Source organism: Glandiceps talaboti, chromosome 7 (genome assembly GCF_964340395.1).
Source record: "Glandiceps talaboti chromosome 7, keGlaTala1.1, whole genome shotgun sequence".
NCBI classification, from domain to species: Eukaryota; Metazoa; Hemichordata; class Enteropneusta; family Spengelidae; genus Glandiceps; species Glandiceps talaboti.
Genome location: NC_135555.1, coordinates 27,306,707 through 27,323,708, shown reverse-complemented (window position 1 = coordinate 27,323,708; position 17,002 = coordinate 27,306,707). Strand labels below are relative to the sequence as shown.

General features: G+C 37.0%; 1 protein-coding gene across 9 annotated transcripts in view; it reads right to left on the bottom strand.

Moving 5' to 3' along the window:
- Positions 1-17,002, bottom strand: part of LOC144437420 (chromodomain-helicase-DNA-binding protein 8-like) — a 204,858-nt gene that overhangs the window by 163,192 nt on the left and 24,664 nt on the right. For all 9 annotated transcript variants that reach the window (XM_078126352.1, XM_078126353.1, XM_078126357.1 and 6 more), the window contains 4 exons: positions 11,034-11,319; positions 5,509-5,639; positions 3,911-4,025; positions 1,653-1,877 (listed from right to left, as the gene is read on the bottom strand). In XM_078126352.1, coding sequence (XP_077982478.1) covers positions 1,653-1,877; positions 3,911-4,025; positions 5,509-5,639; positions 11,034-11,319 — 757 coding nt within the window. The remainder of the gene's footprint in view (positions 1-1,652; positions 1,878-3,910; positions 4,026-5,508; positions 5,640-11,033; positions 11,320-17,002) is intronic.

Below are 17,002 nucleotides of genomic sequence, written 5' to 3'. Positions count from 1 at the left end.
ATCCCATCTTAATTTTGGAATAGCTTTTAATGGGAAGGGTTGTCCTGCTGTTTGCAACACATTCTGTCAAGTTTTATGAATAAAATCTATCTGTACAATCAATTTAGTTGAATTAATTAACAAAGGTGATTCGTACACTTTCTGCACCAGCCCTGTATTTATTCACTTACTTATCCAGCCCTGTTATCTTTGTAATATGCATCATTATTTCACTGTTGCTAAGGGCAAGGTTATGGTTGTTAGGACCAATCGTGTCAAAAATGTTTTCAAGATTTACTGCAGAATAACACCTCCAGAAACATCCCAACCAAGTTTCAACCCCATTCACAATGCAGTTTCAGGTTTTTGACCAAAATTAACATTTGTAGACCTAATTTGCATATCTTCGATGATATCATCATATTGTGAATACAGCTTCATCTACACATCCCCAGATGCATCCCCATGAAATTCCTGCCCAATCTGCTTGGTATTTTAGAATTATAGATATTTTACCAAAAGACACATTTTTAGACCTAATTTACATATCACCTATGGGATAATTATGTTATGAACATTTCTTGATCTAAACACCACTAAGAAAGTTCCCATCAAATTTCAACTACTTCTACTCAATAATTTTGGAATTACAAATTTTTGACCAAACAGACACATTTTTACATCTAATTTACATATCACTGATTGGACCATGTCATGAACAATTCTTAAACAAAACACCCCAAGGATGGTTCCTAGCGATCTGCCATATAGTTTTTGAATTTACTCTTTTTTTTAACAAAATTCACATTTTTCACCCAAAACGCACATCACTGATGTCATCATTTTCGTTTGAACAATTTTCCATCTACACTCTGTAGGTAATATTCCCACCAAACACCATGACAATCAGTCTAACAATTTTTTTAATTTATGTTGTACACACAGAGCCATAGAAATAGATTTGTGCTGAACAAAAGAATGGCCCTCATTTGATACAAAGATGTTTGTATTTCTGTAACCATAACCCAATAATGTTTAACAAGTCACTGAAAACGACATAGTCCCCGCTATGATTGGGTTTTAAGGAGCTGGCAGTTTATGATGTCATTTTCAATCCTGGTTAATGTTGTTTGGCCTCATATGGTTGTTTTTGATATCACTACTCTGTTCGAGCATGTCTGAGTTGTGGCTTTAGACATGGAAAATTCGCAAACAAAATGGCTGCCAGGCAGCCATATCGGATTGTATCACGACTAAAATGGATATGCACATGTATGTCATAGAACACTGTGCTAATACTAACTTTGAATGAGATCTGTTCAAGCATGTCTGAGCTATGGCTTTGGACATGGAAAATTCGCAAACAAAATGGCTGCCAGGCAGCCATATTAGATCGTATCATAAAACAAATTGACGTGCATATGTATGCCATAGTATGTTGCCCCTGTACCAAGTTTGAAAAAATCGGTCCAGGCATCTCCAAGAAACGGCTGCGGGCGGGTGGACATGCAGACGGACAGACGGACACCGAACAGACGGAACCCAATTCGTAAGTCCCCTGTCGGACAAACTAATTACAGCAATGCACACAACCTTTCAATCTACAGCTATGCAAACGTTGGATTAAAATATTGGGCTTTTTTAAAATACATAAATAAGATAGAGTAATATACCTTTCTCTCATGTGGAGGTGGCATAACATTGATGGCTCTGTACTCTTCTATTTTGCCATCATCTACATCCTCTTTCAGCTCCCATGTACTATCTTCATATGGCAGTGACCTCCACTTGACAAGACAGTGTGTAACTGATTGACCTGTAATTGGGTCTTCACTCTGTGTCACTTCCAGCACTCTGTCTACTTCTATATAATCAGGATTAAATGGTTCCTCATCCAACTGTTAATACATGTATAGAGATAAACAAACTGATTGAGCTAATGTCTCTACCTCAACAAAGGTAATACTGTTATGAGATTAAACCAGTCCCACAGGGTAATATATTCTCTAGCTATACACCCTAAAGATGTAATTTGCATATACTGTGAAAAAAGTGACCAGGTAGTAGCAATGTGTGTTTCAATTACTGAAGCCGGTGGTTTGAAGTTATCTGGCCGCAACGTATCTATTGTCGACAGGTTCTTTTCAAGACTTTCTATAAAATGAAAACAAGTCATTGAGAATGACATAGTCTCCGCTATGATTGGGTTTTAAGGAACTGGCAGTTTATGGGGGAGGGGGGAGGGGGGGGGACCTGTTCAAGCATGTCTGAGTTATGGCTTTGGACATGAAAACTGCGCCAATTAAATCGCTGCCAGGCAGCCATATCGGATTGTATCACGACGAAAATGGATATGCACATGTATGTCATAGAACACTATGCTAATACAGACTTTGAATGAGATCTTTTCAAGCATGTCTGAGTTATGGCTTTGGACATGGAAAATTCACAAACAAAATGGCTGCCAGGCAGCCATATTGGATTGTATCACAACGAAAACGGATATGCACATGCTAGAACACTGTCCTTATACCAACTTTGAATGATATCTGTTCAAGCATGTCTGAGTTATGGCTTTGGACATGGAAAATTCGCAAACAAAATGGCTGCTAGGTGGCCATATTGGATCGTATCACGGCAACAATGAATATGCACATGTATGTCACAGAACACTGGCCTAATACCAACTCTGAATGAGATCTGTTCAAGAATGTCTGAGTTATGGCTTTAGACAGGGAAAACTTGCAAACAAAATGGCTGCAAGGCAACCATATTGGATCGTATCATGAAACAAATTGACATGCATATGTATGCCATTGTATGTTGCCGCTGTACCAAGTTTGAAAAAAATCAGTCCAGGCATCTCCAAAAAACGGCTCTGGACGGACGGACGCACGGACGGAAGGAACCCAATCCATAATAACGTATCTAAGCGAGCTACATCACAAGCCATTTTGAGATTTCAGTAAACTAGTCTTGCAGAGTGTGCAGTAATGTAATAGAAATTTTATTACACTATATACAATAACTGCAGAGTGTGCAGTAATGTAACCAGCATGCGAAATTAATGCCGGTCCTTCGGTCCGAGACCAACATATCCGTTTGGACCGACAGTTTTTCAGAATTACAACATCTTATCGGTCCTTATGACCAATTCGAATTTGGAGTAAATAATAACATTTATTCAAAGATATATCCAATTTCACCTACATGAATCTGATCTTGTGTTACCTATTTTACTCTCGACATCTCGTTCAAGTCAAGTGACACAGAGCTAGTTCGCTACATGTGTTTGTGTCAATGTTGATATCATGTCTACATATGACGTAGCATACAACATTTACTTTATGAAATTGATTACATAACAACCACTCTCACATTATGTTAGTGAGGGGGCTGGTGGAGAACAAACAATCCGATGAGGCCAGTGGTGGTGGTGAAAGGGTTAAGGACCAGCAGCATTTGCTAAATGTCGGTCCTTATGACTTGTAGTCATTTTCCCTTAGTTCACACACCTGAATGTAACAGGGATTTTATTACACTATATACAATAACTGCATTTTGGTCACTGTAGATATGACAGTGGAAACAAAGTTTTTAGCAAACTAAACTAAACAAATAATCTAAAATTTGTTTTGATGTGACTATATAAGCTATTGAATGGGCATTTGGTTGAACTGTACTTGCAGTAGGTTGCCATTTCTGATAACTTCCATGCTCTTAAAGTGTACATCCTTTAAGGGACTTCAAGTCTTTAGACAAACTTGATTACTGGATGATTACATCTGCACATCAGATGCACTGCTATCACTCATTTGTGTAATCTACCACATTAAACAACAATAGTTTTAGGTTTGTGTGTATCCAAGTAAACTGCAGTTTGCTTGTCCAAGTAAACCCACAAAATGTTGGCACTTTTAACTGTACTTACCTCTAGAAATATGTTGATTTGGCTTTGCTTTATCCGAAATCTCTTGATTTTCATATTAATTCTTTTGTCTCTTTCAAGTTTTTCTACAGTGGCCCATTCACAGTGCAGATAGGAACTGTAACAGAAATAGCACTATATAAAACAGGTGCTATAATATTTTGGAAATGTAGTGATAACTGTCTTCATTATGAAATGTAGTGATAACTGTCTCCATTATGATGTAGTGATAACTGACACCGTTATGAAATGTAGTGATAACTGTCACCATTACGAGTATGCATTTGGAAGCAAAAGCGTAGTTCCAGGGCACAGTTGGGGACAAGAAGAGGCAATCAGATGATGTTTGGATTGGTGTAAATTGGCCGATAGTGGATATATTGAGGGTAGGATAGTGTGGCAGTGAAACAAGGTTACATACCTGAAGGGTTGGGAGACATCTGGTATATTAGGGGCTGTGTCATTTTAAAACTGGTGCACAAGAAACGTAATTTCTTCATTTTAGTTTGGAAAATGAACGACCTATCCTACATGTATGTTTATATCATATACCATGACATCAATAAACACAACAAACTCTAATTGCAATTCAACTTGTAAAACATTTTGCTGTCTCTGCAAAACACAGTTTCAACTGGAAATTGTATTTACCAGTTCTCATGCTTTTAGCCTTCAAGTTGTTTCTGTCGAGACGTTTATGAGAATTTCGATTTGAATGATTTCTCAACTAGACACCTACGATAATACCATGGCAATTGGTCCAGTGGTTTTTTACTTTAAGTTGTTTACCAAGCACTCATGCGCACACACATAGAGACAGACAAACAGACATCTTACCATGTTTATAGCACTACTGAACCTTAGAAGTTCAGCTGTGCTTTAAAAAAAAGTGACACTGGTCTCATTTGCTCAACTGTATTTGGGTGTTGCTATGGGCATGGTCTTATTGCTAGGCATATTAATTTTGCTTACATGTTTGGAATCTTTCTTCACTAGCCTACCCATCCCAGGTTTCTTCTTTGTAATACACATCATCATTTGGCTGTTGCTGGGTATATTTGCATACATTACCCATCCCTGTCGTTATATTTGTATTAGGCATCACCATTTCAATGTTGCTAAGGGTGTGGTCATGGTTGCTAGGGCCAGTTGTGTCAAAATATTTGAACAATCACTGCAGAACATCTCCAGTAACATCCCAAACAAGTTTCAGCCCCATTCACCATCAAGATACAAGATTTTGACTAAAATTCAGTTTTTTGACCTAATGTCCCTCCGATGAGATCATCATGTTGTGAATATACCTTCATCTACACATCCCCCAATGCATTCCTATTAAATCTCAGCCCAATTTGCTAAAAAGGTTTGGAAATTACAGATTTTTGACCAAATGGACATATTTTCAGCTGTAATTTGCATATCATTGATGGAATCATAATGTCATGAACAATTCTTCATCTAAATACTCCTTAGAAAGTTCCCGCCAAAATTCGGCCCAATCTTCTCAGTACTTTGGAATACAAAAAAACAAACCCACTCAACTACATTTCTCTTGAAGGTCAAAGAAACATTCATGAACACAATAGATATTATACTCTTACAAGTTTTTGTATTTGACCAGGAATTCTTCAACCTCTCCAACCTGTGCTTCCCCAGGAATTTGTTCTTTGGGTCTTGAGCGTACAGCAAGGATTTTATCAACAACAAAAGATTCAGATTCATCTGGGTTTTCCTATAAAAAAAAACACCACCAGATTCAATTTCATCAGGTTTTCCTATCAACAATAGTGCCAATGGCGCTGTAGCACAACTTTAAAATTTGTGATCATTGCAAAAAGATTTTATCCACATAACATGCCAATCCATATTTGTTACCCTCCTGCATTATGTAACATCATTTGACTTTTGCTAGGGGAGTAGTTTTGATGTTGTTTAATATCCTTTGCCTGTCAAACAAACTCATTATCTTTATAAATTATACACATCACACCTGTTTTATTCGATATTCATTGGCTACCTGTTGAGCAGAGAATCAATTTCAAAATTGTCTTTTCACATTCAAAAGTCTTCTTTATGAATACCCAGAACATGTGAACTCTGGCTGAAATTTACACTTTGATAAACTGATTTTAAAGAAGCAAGATACAATTAGTACTACAACTGTATTTGGCTGTTGGTATGAGCATGGTCTTGTTGCAAAGCATATTTACATACATTTTCAGAATCTTTATTCACTTGCCTACCCTTCCAGTTTTCATCTTTGCAATATACACCATCATTTGGATGCTGTTATGGGCTTGGTCTTGTTGCTAAGCATATTGATATATTTTTTTGATTCTTTATTCACTTACCTACCTGCTGTTATCTTTGTATGCATTGTCATTTCAAAGTTGCTGAGGGTGTGGTCATGGTTCTAGGGCCAGTTGTGTCAAAATGTTCCAAACAAAAGCTGCAGATAATACCTACAGAAGTGTCCCTACAAAGTTTCAGACCCATTCACAATGTAGTTTTCAAGATAAAAGTTTTTAACCAAAATTGAGAGCTTTTTAGACCTAATTTGCATATTGTTGATGGGATGATCATATTTGACTACATCTTCATGTACACATCCCTATGGGCATCCCCATAAGTTTCATTCCAATCTGCTCTGTACACATTTTAGCTCTAATTTGCATATCACTGATGTGATGTCAAGAATAGTCCGCTATCTAAACACTCCTAACAATGTTCCCATCAAAGCTCTGCCTAGTTTTGGAATTACAGATTTTTCAGCAAAAACACACATTTTTCTCCCTTATTTGTATATCACTGATGAGATTGTAATATCAAGAATACACCTTCATCTAAACATCCTCCCCAGTAGTTTTGGGTTTTTTGAAAATAAAAATCGCAATTTTGGACCCAAAATGCAAATCTATGATGCAATCACTTTCACTTGAACAACTTCCCCCATCTACACGCCCTAAATAATGTCCCCCTCCCCCCCCCACCCACCAAATACCAAGTCCAGCAGTTTGTTATTTTAAGTTGTTTACGCACGCACGCACACACACACACACACGCACGCACGCACGCACGCACGCACGCACGCACACACACACACACACACACACACACACAAACTATGTAATGTTATCATTTTAGGGATGTAATTCATGTTATCATTGTCATTTTAGCCTTGTTTACTTTGTATCATTTTTTTTCAGGTAAATTGTCATTTGTTGTTATTTTGTCATTCTACAAGCATGTGACTGTTGCTATTGGTGTGATCTTGTTCCAAGGCATATTTGCATACTTTTTTTTCCCTACACATTCCTGTTGTTACTTTTAGCAATATACAACACCAATTGGCTCTTGGGCATGGTCTTGTTCCTTATCCTAAGCACATCTATATTTTTTCTTTAACAACTTCGTAACTAGAGACTGAAATCAACATCCCTACCAAATATCAAAATAATCTTGCCAGTGTTTTTTTTACTTCAAATCACTCACAGATAGGTAGACAGACAAATAGAGGGACAGATGGACGGACAAAACACTATCAGACATATAGCACTATGAACCAATCATGAATGAATATGGTTCAGCTGTGCTAATAACAGTGTGTTCAAGCAATCTCAACCATGATTAATCTTGGTGCCATTGACAAGTAGGTGAGAAAACCCCATGGTGTCATTCAGACCTAGGTGAGATTTACCCATTAACCCTTTCACCACGAGAACCCGGTATACCGTGACGCCAAAGTTCATTCACCTTCATCGCTGTAAAACCGTTTAACGGCAGCTATTGCTGCAAAATTTGTTGCCATAACTAGTTCCACACATGTGTATTAGTCTTGTTTATCTATACTGCCATTTTGAATGCGTAACAGTGAACGGTAACTGAAGTACGGCCAAAAAAACGAGCGATCGTAATTTTTATGTGCGTTTTTCACCAACAAAATCGAATTTAAACATGGCGGAGGTAATTAACGGCTCCCATAGTATGGTCTACGATAGAAATTATGGCACTGTCCTTGGATATTTCGACTGAATTTGACTTGAAATACATCGTTGAATACAAGTGTTAGCTGTGGGAACATATTGTACTCATGTGTAAGCATCAAATTCCAGCTTCAGTCTATTTGAGCTACCGGCAGCAATTTATGGTTGAATTTTTGAATGTCGGCAAATTTATGCAATCTTGTGACAGGTACCGACGCCCATACTACCAGCTTGGTTGTAATTTTTGGCTATGAAATGGATTATTTTGGTTTTATTTCTTTTTGTTACGGCTCAATAATGACATGAATTAATACAAACTCACTGTGTACAGGTCAGTGGAGGGAAACCTGTGCACGATCGGGGCGATTTTCCAATAAGATTTTTTACATGCGATTTTCAGCGTAAAATTCAAAATTTCAACATGGCCGAAGCAAAACTGTCTCCCCTAATATCGTTTACAACGTAAATAAAGGTGCTGTTTGTAGAAATTTTCACTAAATTTTGACTGTCGATACATTGTTTTATACAAGGACATGGCTACATGAACTCAAAACAGTTTATGTATGGATCAGATTGCCGCATCGTCAGTTCAAAGTTCCGACTGCATATTTGCTCTTGAGGATAAGCATGTCGGCAAAAAGCACCACTTTGGCATCCCGATTCGGACTCGCATACTTCCAACTTGTGGTCATTTTTATTGATTTTGGGCATAGTTTTAGTGGTAATTTTTTTTGAGTAAATGAATTACATTTACTCAAACTTAACTTTTCAAAAGGTATTGAGGTGACAACTTCAGATATTTTAGTACACTTTCACTGCCGGTGTGGCACAGACTATTGAATCATGATCGGATTAGTGAGCCGTTATTTAATTTCGTTCAATTTATTATGACTGAAAATAACATTTTTTATCGCCCATTTTGACCATATAACCAGAATATAGTAATTTTGTAGGAACATGAATGTTGGTATTTTGTATTTTATTTGTGATATAAATGTATTGTTTATTTGTGATATGACAATAAATAAGCAACACAGTTTTTTTAACAAAATTTTATCATTTTAAACCAAATTCTGGCTGTATATTTGATGTTTGGATGTATGTAATAGGAAGTGTAATGTAGAAAATTTATTTGGCTTTAACCCTTTCACCACCAATTCCCGCCATTGCGGGAACGCTCTAGGGCGCCCACCAATTCCCGCTATTGTGGGAACGCCAAAGGTCATTCACCTACCTCGCCGTTATGCCGTTTAACGGCAGCTATTGCTGCAAAAATTGCTGCCATAACTAGTTCCACACATGCGTATTAGCCTTGTTTATCTACACAGCCATTTTGAAAGCATGACAGTGAACGGTATCTGGAGTACGATCCAAATGACGAGCGATCGTAATTTTTTGTGCGTTTTTCACTCACAAAATCGAAATTCAACATGGCGGAAGTAATTAACGGCTCTCATAACATGGCCTACGATATAAAATATGTCACTATCTTTGGATATTTCGACAGAATTTGACTTGAAATACATCGTTGAATACAAGTGTTTATCTATGGGAACACATTGTACTTGTATGTAAGCATCAAATTCCCGCTAAGGCCGTGTGAGCTGCCGACGGCAGTTTACGGTTGAATTTTTGAATGTCGTTCAAATTTACGCAATCTTGTGACCGTGCCGACGCCCATGCTAACGTTCTGGGGTAATTTTGGGCTATATAGTGGATAATTTGGGGTTTTTTTACGCGAGTTTTTCAATGTAAAATTCAAATTTCAACATCGCCAAAGCAAAATATGTCTCCCCAAACATCGTTTGCAATGTAAATAAATGTGCTGTTCGTAGAAATTTCCACTCAATTTTGACTATGAATACGATGTTTTGTACAAGGAGATGGCTGCGTGAACTCAATACAGTATATGGAAGGATCATATTATCGCAACGTAACTTCAAAGTCCCGACTGCATATTTGCTTTCGTGGGTAAGCATGTCGGCGAAAAGTGTCACGTTGGCGTCCCGATTCGGACTCGTAAACTACCAATTTGGGAGCATTTTTTACTGATTTTGAGGATAAATTTGGTGATAATTTTTTGTTGTTCTGTCAAATAATGATATATAATTACACAAACTGATTTTTCAGAAGGTATTGGGGCGACGACTTCAGATATTTTTGTCCCTTTGATTGCCGGTGCAGGGCTGACTATTGCCTCGTAATCGGATTAGTGAGCCGTTAATTATTTTCGTTCAAATTTATTACGACTAAAAATAACATTTTCTGACAAATTTTCGCCGATTTTGACCATTTAACCAGTATACAGAAGTTTTGTAGGAACATAAATGTTGGTATTTTGAATTTTGTTTGTAATATAAATATTTTGTTTATTTGTGATATGTCAATAAATAAACAACCTATGTTTGTTTTATTAATATTTTATTACATTAATCCATATTTCGGTTATGTGTGTGATATTTGAATGTATGTATTTGGTACTATGGTGTAGAAAATTTATTTTCCATTCAAATGATACCTTATTTTTTAAAAATAAGCAACTCCAAGTATTTTTATATCAGTTTGATTGCACCACACTCGCGCTCACATTATGTTAGTGAGGGGGCTGGTGGACAACACACAATCCCATGACGCCATTGGTGGTGAAAGGGTTAAAGTGATACCTAAGTTTCAAAAATTAGATAATTCTAAGTATTTTTATATCAATTTGATAACATAACACTCACTCATACTTTTATCATATGTATGCTAATGAGGGGCCTAGTGGATAGCATACAGTCCCATGGGGAGAATAGTGGTGAAAGAGTTAAAAGAGTAAATGATTGACCTTGCACCAGGACTATAACACTACTGAATCCCTTATTGGTTCAGTTGTGCTAAGAAACGACAAATTCTTTCACACCATCTTGGCGATATGACAACTGTAAACATGCATACTCAAAAAAATATATATATACCTTACAAGTCATATGTGAGTAATTACAAACTGCAGTATTTAAACCTTTTGTAACTTTTCGGAAACATTTTACCTAGAACAAATTTCTGATGGAAAACTCAATACATGTAAATCCAGGGTAATAGCAATACTCAAATATCTCAGTTTCTTGCTGATATAAAGATTTGATAGTTCAAGATTCTCTTACAATAAAAAATTTAGCAGGCTGGAAGAAAGTGGCACCAGTTGGAGCTCCACCAAGTCCTTCCACATCAACATCTTTGTCTTCTTCATCAGAAATCTGGTAATCATAATCTTCAGTATAACGCTTGCGTTTAGTATTTCTAGCTGATCTTCTTTTCAGTGCAAAACTGTCTTCTGGCGATGGAGGTGGGGTTTCATCTAAATCAGATCCACTATCTCCTGAATCTTCTCCAGCTTTCCGTTTCATGGGGAACTTCTTATTCTTCACACTCATATTTGGAAATGGTTTTCTGGAAAAGTCAGAGATAAGAATCACATATCATCTAGTACAACTAAAGAAAAGTTTTCTAAGCAGAAAATAAAAGTAAATCACGGAACATTCATACAAAATTAACATGTCTTCATAGAAGACACACTTCACACCACCCACCCAATCAAATACTTTACTTCTATGTGACTGCATGAATGGAGACATGATTAAACAACTCATTGAGAATGACATAGTCGCCGCTATGATTGGGTTTTAAGGAACTGGCAGTTTATGTTGTCATTTTCTTGATATCACTACTCTGATCATGCAACAACACTTGTGAACCTAAATCAAACAGACTTTGATAGGTTGTGTCTGCTTGTTGGACATGGGAAATACCTACACTCTTGTCTACACGCATGTCTGAGTTATGGCTTTGGACATGATTACTGCGCCAACAAAATGGCTGCCAGGCAGCCATATCGGATTGTATCATGACGAAAATGGATATGCACATGTATGTCATAGAACACTGGCCTAATACCAACTTTGAAAGAGATCTTTTCAAGCATGTCTGAGTTATGGCTTTGGACAGGGAAAATTTGCAAACAAAATGGCTGCTAGGCGGCCATATTGGATCGTATCATGAAACAAATTGACGTGCGTATGTATGCCATAGTATGTTGCTCCTGTACCAAGTTTGAAAAAAATTGGTCCAGGCATCTCCAAGAAACGGCTCTGGACGGACGGACAAACGGACGGACGGACAGAACCCAATCCATAAGTTCCCGTCCCTGACTTTGTTCGGCGGGGACTACAAAGTATAGGCCCCAATACTGAACCTTGCGGCACACCAAATTGTAGAATAACGTTCTGGGATGTAGTGGAATCAATAACAACACGTTGTGTATCACTTCCAAGATTCTATTCATCCCCGTTGTTATCTTCGCAATATATGTGATCATCTGACTGTTGCTATGGGCGTGGTCTTGTTGCTAGACACATTTGCATACATTTTTTGAATGTTTATTCAATTGTCTAAGAATCCATGTTATCTTTTAGCCTGTTCAGACTACGAATTTTGTGTAGGGCCAGGTCCTGGTCTGGGACAAAAAAACAGGTGTGAACGGTTTAGCCAGGGCCTGGCCCGGACAAGATTTGGTCCCAGACGAGAAGGTGGTTCAGGCCCTGGCCTGGGCCGGGCCTGGTCTTGTCCCAGAGCAAAAACGTCCGTGTGAATGCAGACCTTGTCCCAGATGACGCCCTCTCATGTTGACCTACAGTATATGTTGACCTTTTTACTATTGTCTAAGCGTCCCATGAATGTGTAATGTTATTATCAGTTGGAAAGTAAACAATTATCGAAGTCAGCCATATTTAACAATAGTAGCGTTGATGTGACTGAGGGCGCTGTTTTTGTCCTAGACTTGATGACGACAAATATGCAATCTGAACGCAGACCAAAAGTTAACACCTGATTAATTTGTTTACTGGGACCAGGCCGTGGCAAGGATTTTTACATATGTGAACACCCTTTTTGTGAAATACACCACCGTTTGGCTGTTGCTATGGGCATGGTTACTAGGGACAATTTTGTCAAAATATTTTGAAACAAGCGACCTATCAGTCAGAATAGCTCCGCTGTTTTTTTTTTTAATTTAATTTTTTATTTTGGTGACATGTAGAAGTGGTTCAGGTCTTCACTATGCAGTTTTGTTTTAGCGATGCAATAAAGTGGTTAGTGGTTTCATATGATGTCTCACTATAAAACACATTTTACACAGAAGTTGGTAATGTATTGTACTTTTATACCATAGTCACCATTTTATAACAAAAATCTACTGTTATGAAAAATTGAACAAAATCTCAGAAAAAAATGACTGGGAAATGCACACAAGAAAAAGAAAAAAAGAGGATTTTGAGGTTGGCTATAAATAATTCCAGTGTCTTACAGCTGTAACCCTAGAAAATTTTAATGATGAATGAAATAAACTAGGGATCTAAAATAATTTTGAGGCAATTTGAATTTCAATTTTCTAACAAATTTACAAAGTCAACAACATTCAACTTGTACTAGTTGTGGTAGATATATATAGGGAAGAAATGTATTAATCGCCATCTTAGTTTCCGTACGGCGACAATCTCAAGTTAAGTACCCGGAAGAGAGTCATTCTCAGCCATACGTTAAAGTGGTAACACTCGTTCATGTTCGGTTACCTTTCACAAAGAAAACACAACGAAATGGTTGAAATGATCTTTTTTTTTATTTCTTTTCATCACAACAACAAAATCTGCGTGATTGATCAAAAGTGTTGTAAACTAAACCAGAAAGAATTATCGGACTGGCTAAACTTCCCGATGAACTGGAGTAAGGTCCTACTACTTCCAAGTAAGCCTCGATAGTACTATTAGTACGAGAGAAAATCGTCTCAAACTAGCGATACAACTTTCAAAATATAACTTGACATGTCTTCATTTGTTAGAGTTATACAATTCAAGACGGGTTTTCACTCGAAAACAACAATTCTGTGAATAATGACACTCTGAACGCAGCGATTCCTCGGACGATGTTACCACTGTAACGTATGGCTGACAACGACTTGCTTCCGGGTTAGTCCCTCGTGCATACGGGTGGATTGTCGGCGATTAATACATACATCGTCTGATATTTTAATTCACAGTGTTTCTTGTGACTGGCGCCTGTCAGCAGACTCTGCCATTTTTTTCATCATTCCATTGTATTTAAACCTTGTACTTGACATTTCGCAATATTTATAATTCTCAACAAAATACCTCAACATGCCTCACTTCGCTCGTACTCAAAGCAGCCCCGCGCGGTATGATCACTGACACTGATGACATGATGAGAGAGAACCTTTTCGGATTTACATGTAAAACGGGGAAAGATACGCAAAACATAATGCAAAGTCTGAAGCCAAATTAAAGTTGTAATTATTTTAATTATTTTTACTTGCCAAATATTTGCATTTTGGAAAGGCAAGACACGTTCATGTCGTTTAACTTTACATGTGAACTGTCGGCCATAACTTCAACCGCATGTCTGGCATGCCCTTCCTTACGCAAGTTGTCTGAATTCTGGTTCACTGTCATTCCAAATTGCACGACAATATAGAATTAACCACAAGTTACATGTTATCTGAAAACATCACACTTTTATAGTGGGTCTGAAGTGTGATTTTAGTGAGTACCAAGAACGTCCTGTGTTGATACTCAAGATGCTTGCTGTGGAAAATCGCTCGGTCAAATGAGGTCACCTTCAGCTTCTAGTCGAATCAGGATAGAGTATGCAAATGAGGATGTTGCGGACTGATTTGAAGTTTACAACCCTGTTTCGAACAAACGCTTGTCATTTGGGCGCCCAATGCGTAGAATTATGACTATAGCACATATTACATTGCTTGTTTGACGTCAATAGTGTCTTTTGAAAAGTGGCAGTTTACTTAAAGTCTCGTCGACTGATTTCCAATATGGCGTCGGTCATTATGCTCATTAACATATTCATTTTTTTTTCAAATTACAAAAAAAAAATCATAAAAAATAAAAATGAGGATGTGCTGACTTGAAATTAACAAATCTGAGTAAGCTACCCCCTGCGCATCAACACGCCAGATATCAAAGCAATCTAATAAGAGGTTTTCAAGGAGTTGATGAAAATGACATTTTATGAAAAAAAATCATAAAAAATTGAAAATGGCACAGATCAACTTGGCATGAACAAATCTGAATAGCCTCCCCCCAGGGAACATGCACACCAAATATCGAAGAATTCCGACTGTCACTTCCAGAGTAGATAGTAAAAATATAAAAGTTTGACGGACACCTATGATTCACTCTACTCTCTATACCTCAATACCCACCTATACCTAAAGCTACGCTTTCAGCTTTCGCTGACAGCGGAGCTAAAAAGTTTGCAGAATAACACTTCCAGGAACATCTCACCAAGTTTCAGACTCATTGACCAAGTCCTCTTTGAGATGTGTTTTTGACCAAAAATGAACATTTTTACACCTAATGCATATCACTCATGGAATCATTGCTTAATATTTCTTCGTCCATACATCCCTAGATGCATTCCCATTAAATTTCTGCCCAATCTGCTCAGTGATTTTGGAATTACAGATTTTTGACCAAAAATCACATTTTTTACCCTGATCACAAACCGGTGGTAAAATCATTTTGATTTTAACAATTTCCCAACTAAACACCCAAGGTAATAGACTAGTTTTTTCGTGTAATCCACCTGTATTAACAAGCAAGATGACAAATGGAACTGTCTTAAAAAAGTTTAAATTGAATTTAAAGGATTTATTGTATTTTTGTTCATAAGCTGAAAATAAATAACATCTTATTAAATACACCAATATTGTCATCACAGCATTAATTCAATGCCCAGTGTGAACATATTCAACCAAGAATCCCCGTTATTTTGACGTTGTAAGAAATCGGAGGGCTCATGAACGACAGTAAGATCAGCACTGATAAGGTGAAGTTTTATAGCAGGTACAATAATGTTGGCAGTTTCACCAGGTTGCCATGGAAACCAAGCTTTACATGTGACCAACACTTATCTTGTTTTCAACTAAACCAGGGCATGTCTTTTGAAAATGGCAGGAGAGCTAAAAATCACTCTCCTGAAACCATCCAGGCGAGTGGTAGGCGAGTGATTTAATACCTCTCCTGAAAATAGTCAGGCGAGTGAAGAAAAAAAATTTCATTTTCATTTCTATTTGTATTTTCAAATGGCCAGTTGACTCCGAATAAATAAAATAGAATAAAAAAAACACGCATTTAAAAAATGTATGCAAAAATATATTTATAAGTAACAGTTCGTTTGGTTATTTGTACAACAATTATTATTGCAACAATTTTGTTAAGTCTGTGCACATCAAAATCTTGAAAAAATATTAAGTTTTTTGTTGTGACTACAAGTAGTACAATACAAAAATATGTTTTTAATTTCAAATTCTAACTGCTCTTGTTTTCTTAGAACGTTTTTATAAAAATACCACCAATGGCGTTGTAGCACAACTGTACAGTTTTTAAAAATGCTAACATGCGAACAATAAGTGTTCATTTGGTGAATGACTATCCAGTTGCCTATCCAACCATGTTGCTATCTTTACGATATATGCTATCATTTGGCTGTTGCTATGGATGTGGTCTTGTTGCTAGGCATATTTACATACATTTTTTGAATGTTTATTCAATTGTCAATTAATCTCCATTGTTATCTTCACAATATATGTGATCATTTGGCTGTTGCTATGGGTGTGGTCTTGTTGCTAGGCACACTTGCATACATTTTTTGAATGTTTATTGATTTGTCTTCTATTCCTGTTATCTTTGCAATATATGTGATTATACATTTTTTGAATGTTTATTCAATTGTCTATTAATCTCCATTGTTATCTTCACAATATATGTGATCATTTGGCTGTTGCTATGGGCGTGGTCTTGTTGCTAGTCATATTTACATACATTTTTTTGAACGTTTATTCAATTGTCTATTAATCCCTGTTGTTATCTTTGTGAAATACACGACCGTTTGGCTGTTGCTATGGGCGTGGTCATGGTTGCTAGGGTATATGCATACATTTTTTGAATGTTTACTCACTTGCCTACCAGATGATGTTATTTGACTAAAATATACTGCCATTTGGTTGTTGCTAAAGGGCGTGGTCATGGTCGCTAGGGCCAATTTT